The 14409-nt window shown below is 40.0% G+C and overlaps 1 protein-coding gene and 1 long non-coding RNA gene across 3 annotated transcripts in view; one reads left to right on the top strand and one right to left on the bottom strand.

Annotated features, from left to right (window-relative positions):
* ENOC (cytosolic enolase) overlaps positions 1-6940 on the bottom strand; it is a 56279-nt gene extending 49339 nt beyond the window's left edge. Inside the window, exons 1-4 of one of the 2 annotated variants that reach the window (XM_087395980.1) lie at positions 6768-6940; positions 4729-4883; positions 4415-4589; positions 4225-4296 (exon numbers count right to left, since the gene is read on the bottom strand). In XM_087395980.1, coding sequence (XP_087252106.1) covers positions 4225-4296; positions 4415-4589; positions 4729-4883; positions 6768-6872 — 507 coding nt within the window. In that variant the 5' untranslated portion in view covers positions 6873-6940. Of the gene's footprint in view, positions 1-4224; positions 4297-4414; positions 4590-4724; positions 4884-6767 lie in introns of both variants that reach the window. The other variant, XM_087395981.1, reaches the window with a different exon arrangement.
* Positions 6941-10075: 3135 nt separating this feature from the next.
* LOC147886153 (uncharacterized) lies at positions 10076-10957 on the top strand. The gene is made up of 4 exons (XR_015543279.1): positions 10076-10269; positions 10379-10426; positions 10544-10702; positions 10806-10957. It is a non-coding gene; the product is annotated as an uncharacterized LOC147886153 (long non-coding RNA).
* Positions 10958-14409: the final 3452 nt, after the last annotated feature.

The following is a 14409-nucleotide window of genomic DNA, read 5'->3' as shown; positions in this document are numbered from 1 at the left end:
TGACTATACGAGCACTCTTGATTGGATATTTATCATTTCTTCTATTTCTCCTTGCATCGATCTCTCCAAGATGTGCATTCTCTTGGAGACCTTCCTTTGGCCCAGTTAGAAGTCTTTTACCACTGTTTTTAGTTCCAAGTAGTAGCTTTCTTGTTTTGAGACAGCTATGAATGTATATTTTTTCTAATGAATACTGCTGCTTACAAAAAAAAGTGTGTGTGTGTGTGTGTGTGTGTGTGTGTGTTTGTGTGTGTAGATACACATATATGTTTAAGTCACAACAAAACACATTTCTTTGGGAAAGAAGCGTTTCTCATGTTTCGAAACGTTTCTATCCCAAAGAAACGTAGCCAAGGGTAGTATTACTTGAAATTCTACATGTAAAGCATCATTTGAACATGCCATATATATGTGGGACATATTTTAGACATTTTTGGCACTAAAGAGTACAACTAGGTGTTTCAAAACTTTTGCTTTTTTTTTTAACGTTTTGAAACGTTTCACATTTCTACGTTTCGAAACATTTCTGGTGACTATGGCACTGTGTGTGTGTACGTATATATCCGCAGATTTTTATATAGATCTATGTATATGGATATATATGTATCTATTGTAAAAAAAGACGGTTTGTGTCACAAGCAGCTAGGGGAAGAAGAGCTTAGGAAATGCTTCCACGTGCCACCCTTGGACTCTTAGATTATCACAACCTACCACCATTGTGACTGTTGGACTTTTACGGACTTATGGACTACCACAAGCTCTTGGTCTACCATCCTTGGACTCTTAGACTGCCACTCTTGGAATCTTCGACTACCGCAGACTCTTGGACTACCACGGGCTGTTGGACTATCCTATGTGCCACCCTTGCCTCTTGGATTACCATGGAACTACCAAAAGCTCTTGGACTACCACACATACACACACATGTATACATGCACACGAAAACACACATGCGCACAGTGGCCGTGGTAAGAATTTGTAGGACTTGCCAAAGGCGGGTCGTGTATATAACATATAGACATGTGTGTGTGTGTGTGTGTGTGTGTGTGTGTGTGTGTGTGTGTGTGTGTGTGTATTATCAGCAAGATTTACATGAGGGTCTCAAAAAACAGAGAGCCTCAACATGAAATCAAAAGCAAAGAGAAACTATTTCCAGGCATGACTGAGGAAGATCTCCTTGATGGCAAGCATCATAGATAGATTGCCGTAGGGAGAGTGTGTGTGTGTGTGTGTGTGTGTGTGTGTGTGCACGTCTCGATAATATACCTCTCATGGGTTTACCAAAAAAAAAAAAAAAAAAGTGTGTGTGTGTGTGTGTGTGTGTGCACGTCTCGATAGCTATGAATGTACATTCTTCACTCAAGCATGTATTGCTCACTTTGCTAAATAGTTCGGGAATGTTATTTCTCTGTCACACGGAGCAAAGGGTTGATTAAGTTATTTCCCAAGAAGCGTTTGTGTGACTCTTTTGCAGATTGGAGGCCCATCACACTCGTGCCTATCATCTACAAGCTGGTTGCTAAGATGACAATAAGCTGTGTCAAAAGTTTTTTGCATAAGGGTTTACACCTTGCCCACTTTAGGTTCATTCCCTGCATACATATTACAGATAATATTGCCGTGCTTATATAGGGATTGAAAATGCAGAGTACAGTGAGCAAGATATTCTCTTGTTGTAAGTGGATATTGCTAAAGCTTTGGATGTTGTACAATGGCATTTCAGCTCGCGCACCACGCGTTCACAGGGATTTGCGAAAAAAATGCAGCATACAAATTATTGGTTGTATCAAGATAGTAGATCTGCCGGCATTGTGGCGGGTGATCTTACTGATGAATGGACTCTTTCTTGTCCAATATGTCAAGGCTGCCCTCTTAGTGCATTGTTATATGCAATACCTACTCATCCAATGCTTCAATACATTGATCACTTAGTTACTACAGGTGCATTACATGGGTTGGAGGTACATGGAAGAAGGCCGTTGAATGTGCAAGTGTATGTTGATGACTCCTTCACTCCTCGAAACACTGAAAGAGATGTTCACGCGTTATGTGTGCATTATCTTCATATATGGTTTGGCTACTGGCCTGCAAGTTAGTTTCCAAAAGTCTAAGCTTCTGCCACTACATGTGAAAGATTGGCATCATATTTTATGCCCTAGAAAATTGTTTTACCCGTGTAGCTTATGCGCCAACTTTGTTAGCCTTTGGGATGGACAGTTACTCGCCGCCAGCAAAAATAATGAAAATTGGCTACCTGCCCATTACACGTCAACTTTTGCATAGCCCAATCAATCTTGGTTACCTATATACAATTTTATTTGCCTTGATGATGTTTGCCAACCAAGATATCTCATGTTTTGTGTCTATTATCATGAAGCTTTTTTGAAGGTCTCATCATCGACGTAAAGCCCTTGGGCTACTTTCTATGGATCATCTTTGCTCGCTGAAGATGCATGGGGGATTGAATATTATAAATATTCATATGCATATTCTGGCTCATAAGGGAAAATTGATGCTTCGATTCATGCAGAGTGATCAGCCATGGGTGTACATGATGCGACACTTGCTTTTGCATTTGTCTACTGCAGCATTTGGTCAATGGCAGCCTACCCAGTGGGATTTTCTCCTGGGTTACATTGATGGCAGGGTTAAGGGATGTCCTTTTGTCACACACCATGCTTTCCGATTGGGGGCACATACTCTCTCATCTCAAATAAAATGGCAAGGATTCTCTTGCTAGAAATCGTCGCGTGCTGAGTGCATTCATTGTCAAAGGTGTTTGTGCATTTGTTGGCATTACAAGAGCCCCGTGCTCTTATCTTATTCGGCCAAAAGAAATATGCCTTGTCGGTGATGTGCTTGATGATGCTGGTATGGTGTTATCTTTTCTTGCGGCAGCAGACAGTTTGGCTTGGGACAGCATTATAGACCCATATTGTACTTACTGTCACAGATGCTTCATGACTTTAGCCAGTGCCTCGTCTTGAGATTATAGACCACCACAAGGACTGGGCCCTTCACTCGGATGATCCTGCTTGTCATTCGTTGTTGTTGGCTGACATCACAGTTGCAACGTTATATAAGGTTTGCTTCCTCCTCATTTCCCAAGTGCTTGCTTTGGCAAGCTATTCTAGTTGTTTGGGCTTCACCTTGTCAGGCAGGGGTATGATCTTCTCTTTTATTGGGTTCATTATTGGACACTTTGGACTCTAGAAACCATTGGGTATTTGGTGATCCCTCCCTGGCTAAGTATTGCTTCTTCCAGACATCTCTACGCCAATCCATCTTTAACTGCCTACAAGCACGGGATCTTGATTACCCTGCTTTCTTGTCGTATAACGAGATCTTCTGATGCTGTAGTTGCATATCCCCTTCTTGGGGACGGCTGTTTTCTTGTCATATAATGAGATCTTCTGATGTTGTAGCTGTGTATCCCCTTCTTGAGGATTGTTGTTTGTAGCATAAAAACAGAGAGATTTCAACCAAAAAGTGTGTATACATCACCTCATGTACTGTCTTCAAATCTGGACACTCTAAGATTATATTTAGCTTATCATGATCCATCTTTATCTCTTCTTCAGAGACCATATGCCCCAAAAAGCTTATCTCTAGATGAAAGAATTTGCTCTTCTTGGCATTTATGAATTGTTGGTGTTCCTTTATTAACTCAAGCAGCTCCACTTCACCTTACTAAACACTATAATGTCATCAAAGGACGTCCCAACAAAAGATCTGTGCTTCTAACAGGTCATCATTCGATTGAATATAGCCGGTACATTCCTCAACCCAAATGGAGCTACCAAGTATCCAGAAAATCCCAGTGCTGTCTGAACAGCTGTTTTGTGTATGTCTATATGTATGTATGTACATGCGCACACACACATATATATACATACATACAAACATGCGCATGGATGGATGGATAGATATACATGCATACATATGTGTGCGTGTACATCTGCGTGCATGCGTACGCTTGCATTGCACTTCCAGTTCATGATATAAAACTTCACGAAAATGGAGCTAAGACAATCATCGCTTCGGCCAACACCAAGATAAAAAGCACCTGATCTGTGTTTAAAACGTCAAACAATACCCTCCTTAAGCCTATCAAACATGCAGAATTAAAAATTCGGTACAGTTCATTTGTTTAAAATATTAGCATCCCTTTACATACTGCACTTTCAAAGAAGAGATTCCAGAAAAAAGTTACCAAGTTCTCACCTCTTTCTCTGCAGCTCCCGCTTTGCACACAGCCATTGAAACTGCTAGAATTGCATTTGCACCAAGATTACCCTGCCCCCAAAACCAAAAACAGAGGGAGGGGAAAAGGCAATGTTAAACTAGAGAGCACTAGCAATAATTCTAAATAGCAACAGACCACAACATCCCTCGAATCAAAAGAAACAACCACCTTATTTTCGGTCTTGTCCAGATCAATCATCGCTTTATCAATCTGTGCCTGTTGTGTCGGATCCATCCCAACCAATGCTATTGCAATCTTCTCGTTCACATTGGCAATGGCTTTGTGTACACTTTTTCCCAAATATTTGCTCTTATCACCATCCCGCAGTTCCACAGCTTCATGCCTAGAAAATACAGAGGAGGAGCTGTATTACATGGCTACTCAACCTTTTGAAGCTTCAGGGATTTCAATGGAGCATTGTTTATCATTTAAGAGAATGCAATCCATGTAGCCCCCAAAATCCAAGATAGAAATGCACCTACACTCCAGTTGAGGCCCCACTAGGTACTGCTGCTCGAAACCATCCTTTATTTGTATGCACATCAACTTCCACTGTGGGATTGCCTCGGCTATCTAGTATTTGGCGGGCTAAAATCTTTGTGATCTTTGACGAAACAGCTCTCTTCATATGACTCGACTGAAAGTCAAAGAATCATCCACCAAACAAGCTGTCAAAACAATTTAATTTTAAAAAGAAACAGCTGGAAAAGACCAAAGAAATATGTCAACCAGCTCGTACAAAAGGCCCAATGCGAACAACTCAAGCAAATGGCCTACTACAACCAGACATGAAGATATTATTCGGAGTGGCTCATACATCCCTGACCATTACAGTTCTTCACGTTCACTGGGGCCAAACGTCACTAATGCTTCCTACCTACAGGTAGATACACCTTTCAAGCTCATATGTACTACCTTACCAGTAAAGGGCTTGAGACATTAAGAGGTAACACCTGATAGATAGCACAGGTAGGTAATGCTTTACAAGAAGGGACTTTCAAGAATCCCACTCCATATATGCAATTGCATCTAGTTGTGTGCCTGATCTCTTTGTTTTTGTGGATGTCTATACACATTGCTTATCGAAAACAAGCGAATCCATGGCCCCTGGAGAGCTACTCCCATTACTTTATACTTCCTGTCGTTTCCTGTTTAATATTACTTTACGTTACTCTTGCTAAACGTGTTCCTCCGACTGTGACAAGTTCAAGTCCAGAACTCACACTTGCATTTAGCACACCAATATCTACAGTTGAAAAAAGGCCATTTACTGCTGTTAAAATTTCAGAACGAGGCAACTCGGTATTTCAAGCCACCTGAAAGCAAGGAGGGCTTGTGTTTGCTAATCTTTCCATCGGCAAATGTCTTTGTTCAGGCATGTACAGCCCATTTACAGGTTAGACCTTCCTCATTTTACAAGGTAAGATCGGCAGTGCGATTGAAGTTCCTTTTCTTTAACTAAATTGTGATACAAGTCACCTTACTCGTTCAAGTTGCTAAAAGATTAACGGTAATTTCTTCCTGCCTTACAAGCCTAAGGCTAAACATTGAATGCGGCTTAATTTGCCCGATCAAAACATGGTAGCTAAAAGATAAATGCCAATTTTGTACTCGCTTATATTCTTCAAGCCTACAAGCTATCGCTAAAAGGTCCTCACCAGATGTGCTTATGGTGAGATCAGTCTTCGGTACGTAATGCAGCATTGTAGAAGCCTTTGCTGTAGAAGGCTTGAAATTGAAGTTATTTGAAGATGAAAGAGTTTCATTGCAATTCTCTACTAATGGATATTATCCCGATCTAGTCGACTTACGGACTCCAAATATATCCAAGGAGACTTTTAAACAACTGCTCGCAAATTGTAATTTATTAAGAGCAGCTGCATTGGAACTTAAAAGTTTCCCTTGCGTTTCTTAGCACCTCCCAAACTCAAATGCATTATGAAAAAGTTCTTCCCCCTGCTTGCACTCCTTAGCATTCAAGATCGTTTCGCCGCTCGTTTGATTATTGGCATATTTTGAGCCGAAACACCTCCCAAATTCCCAAACTCAAATGCATTATGAAAAGTTCTTCCCCCTGCTTGCACTCCTTAGCATTCAAGATCGTTTTGCTGCTCGTTTGATTATTGTCATATTTTGAGCCGAAACACCTTACAAAACAATTGCATTGAAATATAAACAGAGCCTAATCCGATACCCTTGAACTTTGCATGAAATGTGTTTGGCACTACATGTAAACCGACACCGAACAGCTTCGGTCATGCGTTTAGCAACCCATACGGTTCAACTCAACCGCCTTGCAGCAAGGTAACAAGACGATTGAAAGACGCGCTCTTGTAACAAATACTCCGCGTGCATTGCTGGGCAAATTGATTGGGAGATTGGCTGAATGGGGCGTCCAAAATCGGTAATTTTCCCTTCGTTTGGTAAGTAGGGTTGAGATCCGCAATGTGAAGCTTCAAAATCAAGGATAGAAAGCGGAGAAACCACGACGAAGTTGGGGATGACGAGACGCCAGTCTTACGATGAAGATGACAGGATCAGGCGCCTTGGCTCGGACTGCTGCATTGACTGCATCTTCGATCCGCTGAGACAATTTATGTTTCTCTAGGTACTCCTGCACAGACATGGCCACGATCCTGCGAGAGAGACGGAGGAGCAGTTTTGTGATCTGGTTGGAAAGCTAACGACGCTTAGTCCTCTTATTTCATACCTTAATTTTCTCACCAAGGGTTTGTTGGCCAGCCCCAATGCGTAGGCCTTAGTATTCGTTTTGGGTGGCAATGAGAAAAATAACAAATTTAATTTTTTGATTAATATTGGCTACCGTGGTGGCTGTATGCATGGCATTCTGTGGATGGAACCGGGCCTGTGCATGGCAGTCTTTGCAGTGAATCACTTGCCAGAGGTGGTTGTGTAGTGAATCGCTCGCCAGAGGTGGCTGTGTGCAGGTTTTTGGGGTGAATCTATTGTGCCTATGTGCATGATGATCTCAGGTTTCCTGGCATGGCGGCATGTGGAGGTTTGTGTGGCGTATCCTAGCATGGCGGCCTGTGGAGGTTTGTGGGATACTCTCATGGCAAGCTGTGTGGAGGGCATATGAAACTTTGGCGAGGTGTGTGCGCTTGGTGGCATCTGTGGATGTGTATCTACATAATTGTGGGTTCTTTCTCTCCTGTTGCGATAGTAATCTGCTCTTGCTTGGTTGTTAGTTTCCCTCTTCTCTGTTTTGCTTTAGCGTTTCAGTCTAGGATGGAAGGCAGCAACAAAATTGACCTCTCCGTGCAGTCGATGGAGACCGATAGCTCGACCTTTGTTAGAGGCCTTTCATTATTCACGTCAACTTTCCTTTGATTCATTCACTTTGCTTCAATTCTCTGAGCTGCTTCGCTTTGTTCGTCTTCATTTTCTCTAATCACTTACTTGCGTTGTCTGTTGCAGACATGGAGAGGAAGTTTGGTAACGACATGGATGAGAAGAGCTGCGACACTAAGTCTGATTCCACCATTCTGTTGTGATACTGGAAAACTCAATTTTTTGGCCTACCAGTTCTTCTATGTCCTAATTTTCACCCATAAGAGTACCTATGCCCTTCCAAAAGTATGTAGAATTAAAACACGGAGGTCATCGTAGGTAGAGGCGTCACTCTTCGACTGTCGGTATATGCAAGTTATGGTGTCACATTCTAAGACGCATTCGAGAAATTTTTAGGCCATGCATGTCACGTGTCTTTGTCTTCCTACTCTGTATCCGTACAAAGAGGTTGCAAGAGGAAATTGCCAACGTTTCTCATAGGCAAGTTGCTCCAACTTAGTGTGCATAACAAAAGGGTGACAAGGTCCATTTCTCAAAGCAAGGGTGCGATGAAGTAGGACTTGGAGTGTATCATTGAGGGGGAAGTGGGCAATATTCTTGAATACATTAAGAACGCATCTCCTCGATGTCAATTACTCTAGGTTCATAGTTAGACAAAGATAATTGTCTTGAAGTGGGATTGCAAAACATGTCGACTTCAGTCAATTGTCTGCGCATAGGTTCTTGGAACCGAATCTTGTTCTAGAAACTTTATGTATGCACTCCATCTTCTCATGGTGTGGGTGTTATCATAGCTTGTATCCCAAGTCACATCTTCGTGTACAATCTACAGGAATTGGTCCATGTAACATTTGACATTTGTTAAGCAAGTGAAAAGTTTAGTTTGCAAAATTGGATACATTCTAGCCTTATGTAGGTAGATGTAACATTTATTAGTTGGGTCTTGCAAATGTTAGGACTTTTTCTAAGATAGCGGTGTTACATCTGAAGGCTTGAATTGTCACCGAACATAGTGAAATGAAATCGGTATCACAATGACTTTCATTCATGCTTACCTCGTTTGCATGCATATGTTGGTCCAATCTGTAAAAATTTTTGTGAGAATGTGCGTTAGGTTATAGTTAAACGCATTTGATGTCCTATCAGTAGCTCTAACTACATTCATTTTTAGTATACCTCATAGAACATGTCTTGCATTTGCAAGGTCTCTTGCACTAGCCTTTACGATCGCTATTTATGATACTTCAATGCAACCTTTGCATTATCCTTGACGAAGTGTTACATCTGAAGGCTTGAATTGACACCGAACATAGTGAAATGAAATCGGTATCACAATGACTTTCATTCATGCTTACCTCGTTTGCATGCATATGTTGGTCCAATCTGTAACAATTTTTGTGAGAATGTGCGTTAGGTTATAGTTAAACGCATTTGATGTCCTGTCAGTAGCTCTAACTACATTCATTTTTAGTATACCTCATAGAACATGTCTTGCATTTGCAAGGTCTCTTGCACTAGCCTTTGCGATCGCTATTTATGATACTTCAATGCAACCTTTGCATTATCCTTGACGAAGTGTGGCGTCATACCCATGTGAATTTTTATATTTCATAGCAATCCATCTCATTCATAATATAATGCCAGCGCATTATTACGTTATCATTTTCCATTGAAAAAGCTCATACGGTGATACTTGTTTACAAGTTAGGCATACTTCTCAAAAATTGCATCACCGATTGCCACATAAAATCTGGCAGACCCGGACACAGCTGCATTGAATGTCTAAGCCTCCCTCCCTTGGACACGCACGTTGATTTGTGTTAATTGGAGGAGGGTACTACTCATGAACCTTCTTGGTGATGGAAGTTCTTTGGAGGCGTTTCATATACGACCATCCAACTCTTTAATGTAACTACCACATGCTGGACTACGTCGTTTGCAGCCACATCCCCAAAATTCAGTCCACATTGGAGTCCTTCTTGAGATATAATGTGGTATTGTTCTTTATCTATGTGTGCTGCTCTTGTGTTGTAATGTAGGAGTATTGGATCTTCTTGTAGGTGTATTTCCAGACTGTTATGAATTTCCAAGTGGATTTGAATTGCTTTCAGAGGTGGATATTGTGTTAATGGTATCTGCTGTAGCGGAACCATGTCTCTCAGCATATGTTATTTGCTATTTTCCTTCTGTTGGCTCTAACATTGTAGAACAAGATCTCATTTTGTTGGTTTAGTTGAATTGATCATTGAAAATTTGTTTGGAGTATCGAATCTTGTAGTAACTAAATTTGCAGACTGTTATGAATTCCCAAGTGGACTTGAATTGCTTTCAGAGGTGGACATGGCATTAATGGTATCTGCTATAGCGGAACCATGTCTTTCAACATGTGCTATTTATATTTTTCATTCCGTAGGCTCTAACATTGTAGAACAGGATCTCTTTTTTGTTGTTTAATTGAATTGGTCATTGGAAATTTATTTGTACTCATCCAATCACGAGCACATGTCGTAAGTTTTGTACCCACACACATGTTGTTAGTTTTGTAGTCACATTGTCGTCTAGATGTGCAGGCTATAGTCCGCTCTCACATTCTTTCGTGGAAGGGACACCAGCCTTCTATGATAAACTTGTTGAGAAGAACAATTTGAAGGGAAGAGCGACTTTGGAGGATGTAGACATCTGTTGTGATGAAGGCAAGAGCGTGTTCAAGAGTAAGTACACTCCATGTCGAGAATGTATTCCTTTGTTTTCACCTTTAGTGATGTTTTATTCCAATGTTCATTGGCTTTTATGTGATAGACTTATCACCATTAAGCACAGCAAGGGAGCTTGGTCAATCATCAAATTTTTACATGAACTGTATTAAAGGTATGTCTTTTAGCATATGTACTATGTCTTCCTATCATGAATGTGCATTGTCTTAGAAGTAATTGTGTTCTTCATCTCATGATATTATTTAATTATTTACCTTTGATTGTGGAGTAGAGGATACCACTTCCTCAAATGCTCCATTGATTATGACTCTGTACTTGACAACTTTGAAGCCTGGTGGGATTTCTAAGATAAGAGGCATTAAGAAAGCTAGCAATGCAAAATCTCTAAGGAAAGCATTTGTTGCAGCAGCTAGGCAAGCATATGCAAAAGGTAAGGTTATGTGGGCTTTGGCTATATTTTATGATGCATGGCAACAATTGTTTGGGTGAGGAGATATTGTAACCGTGGGGTCCAATTGTTTCCTTCTCTCCAGGGTTTTATTACAAAAATCGTAGGCTGTATGTGTATTGTTGCAAATATAGTACATGCACCAAGAAGTATGTGGTTGCATGTGTCAAGAGGCACTGTTGCCGTTAGATTTTTACGACAACCGATTTTTCCACCCACAAAGTGGTCTAGTAGACCTTTTGGAGATGAAATACTCGTGAATAGATCTTGTGCAATTTAATAACTTTGTTGTTTCCAGATAGTGGATAGTTACCATGCTGTACTTGTATTCTGAAACAACCTTTCTTTCATATAAGATCATCTAGTCTGAAATTTATTTCCATCTTCTCTACCACTGTAAGTTTTTATTCATATTGGGTAGAGAACTGGTGATTTATTTGTTGTGATGATTAATACTCCAAACTAAATTTTTTGTTTGTCATAAGTTTGAATAGCTTGGGCACATGCTTCAGTACTAATTTTTAATCTCTGATATAAGTTTGTTTGTTCTGTGTATTATGTTGTCACAGTCAGTGTGAAGTCATTGAATCCAACTGTCTATGGCCAAGAAAGGAACTACAATGAACCTGCACGAACACGCTATCAAGAAATAGCTTGATGGAAATTTATGAATAAGGACCGACAATTCGCATACTGCATAGAGAACCTATTCTTCAAAATAGTGAAAATACTTGTTCGGCAAGTTCTCTCTTCAACTTAGGTGCGCATGAGAAAAGGCTAGCTACGAGGAAGAACATTGAAAGTAGGGATACATTAGAAGACACGAACATCGAGAAGCTTTTACAGTCAAACATTGATTTCCGTGACTTCACATGCCTCTGTGCATCATTGGATTACAAGTACAAGTTAAAGAAAAACTTGTTTGCAAAATGATTCAACAATTGGGTCATCCTACATTCTTTATCACGTTCTCTTCTACAGAGAAACTTTGGGAACCACTAATGACATGCCTTCAATAGCTCCACAGAACAACAAATAATGGTGATCTGAACACCTTACAAATGATAGCAAGAGATCTCATAAGGTTGGATCCAATAACAACACAAGATACTATGCGAATAAGTTCCAAGCAATGAAGAGATTACTAAAGCGAGATGACACAATTGTTGGGAAAGTAATTGATTTTTTCTTCGTTAACTGAATTTCAAAACCACGGTAGCGAGCACAATCATGGCTTATTGTGGATCAAAGATGCTCCACAGTAAGGTGTTTCAACACATGATGATGTAATCAACTTAGACACCTACATCACGACGGGCAACACAAAGTTGTCTTCAATAAACATCGAATTGCAAACACACAAGCATAAACAAACATGCAAAAAAAGATCCAAGAAATGCAGGTTCAGCTTTCCCAGACCTCCCATGCAAAAAACAATGATATTCTTTCCACTAGAACCTAGAACAGCAACACCTGCCACAAAGGAGAACGTAAAAAAACTCAAGAAGACATTGGAAGACCCTTTAATAAAGACTTTAGATTTTGATACCTTGCTAGCAAGCTGAACATGATGGAAGATGAGTACATTCAATGTGTTCGAGCAAGAGTCACTCAGCCGACATTATTGCTACAAAGACAACCCAATGATGTATACACAAACAACTTCAACCCCATAATTATTGAACTCCGGAATGCAAATATTGACATTCAATACGTACTAAATTCACACAGTGTAGCTACGTATTGCACATCATACATCACAAAAGCAGACAAAGCAACAACCAACGAAATAAAGGAGGCAATGACAACATGCCTAGTAACAAATTCCCCAGCAATAGAAAGAATACGAAAAGTAGGAAATGCCATACTTAACACACAACATATCAGTTCACAACAAGCTGTTTACATTGCACTGTCTTTACCCCTAACAAGTAGCACAAGGAACTTCACATACATAAATACTAGTGCTCTAGAGGATCGCACCCTCCTGCTAAAACAACACCACCAATTAGAAAAAATGGACCCCAAAAGTACATATGTTTTTTTTAATGATCAAATTGGAAAATACTGTAAACGCAGTAGCACCATGCAACATCTATGCCTAGCTGACTTTGAGGCAACCTACAACACTAACAAAAAAAAATGTGAAAGAGGAAGCATGCAAAGACAATACGATTCAACAATTATAATGTCACAAGAGAGCCGAAAAATCAATGTTGAGAACTATGCTTGTTGTATTTGCCTTTCATTAAAATTAATGAACACATCCTTGGCAATGAATTTCCAATGTGACACGACAAGTACAAAGGAAATGAAGAAGTAATACAAGGATACAGTAAGCAACACAACAAATTATTGACTAAAGAACATGTTGACGTAAGAATAGACGCACCAGTTGATACGTCCTCTAACGAATCGGACAATGCAAAAGTTCATGAGGGGTTCTCGACCTCAGTGATCTCCACCTACAAAAAAAATGAAACACTATATCAACCAAATTGTCCCACAAAGCAATGCCAAATGAAGAGTGTTACCACAAAATCAAACAATTGACACAAGACCAAAGACTATTGCTTGAGGATATAATGCTTTAAAAACGGATACAAAGCCATCTACATATAATGTTATTCCTCACAGGAAATGCAAGGACATGCAATACATTCACACATCTTCTTATAGTACAGGCACTACTTAGGCACTACAGCCACAAACAAACAATAGAGACTGAGCTGCCAAGAGTCCTTCTGCTAGCGTACACAGGAAGAGCAACATTCATCATAGGTGGTGTAACAATCCATTTTGCGCTACACTTGCCCCTAATGACATTATCTTACACAACTTGTCTACAGAGAAATTGCAACAACTGTCATCTCTATACAAAAACGTGCAGCTCATAATTTCTTATGAAGTTTCCCTAATAGGACAAAACACATTTATAGCTGTAGACATGCACATGCATGAGATTTTCCAACTAACCAATAAATTTTGCCCTTTGTATGGAAAAAACGAATTCAAATATTATGAACTCACACAGCCAATGCACCAAAAGAATTGCTATTACCTCAAAGTACTAAACAAAATTCGAACTGCTAAGCACACAATCGATGATATCATATACCTAAACAAAACCTACAAAAGAGAACCACCACAAAAACATATGCTACCGCACCTCTTCTACACCAACACAACAAAGGATAAGCACAACAATGAAGTGTTCCAACTACTAGATTCTAGAGCACACACAATAAGAGCAAAAGACACAAGGCATAAAACTTGCAGCAAAACATTGAAGATTCCTATCGACCCAAAAACAACTGCTGGCCTACATTTAGAACTCAAGCTAAAGGAAGGCAGGTTAGTGGAGATATGCTCAGGGAATCTTGATACCAAAGATGGCCTTCTAAATGGAGCAGATGGGACTTTCAAAACTGTTGATGTCAACACAAAAAGGTGTTACATAATGTGGATTGAATTCATCGACACTAAAATAGGTCAAAGAACACGTACACAACAAAGTCACCTATATGATCACACAATACCAAAAAATTGGACACCGATTTTACCTGTAACCAGGGAATTTCAAATAGGAAAAAACCACCTAAACACTATAACACAAACTCAATTCCCTGTGCAACTAGCTGTAGACAGCAACAACAATTTAGAGAGCACAAGGCCTTTCAATGGACAAG

The sequence above is a fragment of the Dipteris shenzhenensis genome, chromosome 24, assembly GCF_047967505.1.
Source record: "Dipteris shenzhenensis isolate YYH24624 ecotype China chromosome 24, Dip_SZ_1.0, whole genome shotgun sequence".
In the NCBI taxonomy this organism is placed as follows: Eukaryota; Viridiplantae; Streptophyta; class Polypodiopsida; order Gleicheniales; family Dipteridaceae; genus Dipteris; species Dipteris shenzhenensis.
The sequence above is the reverse complement of the archived record's forward strand: the minus strand, read 5'-3'. Positions and strand labels throughout refer to the sequence as shown.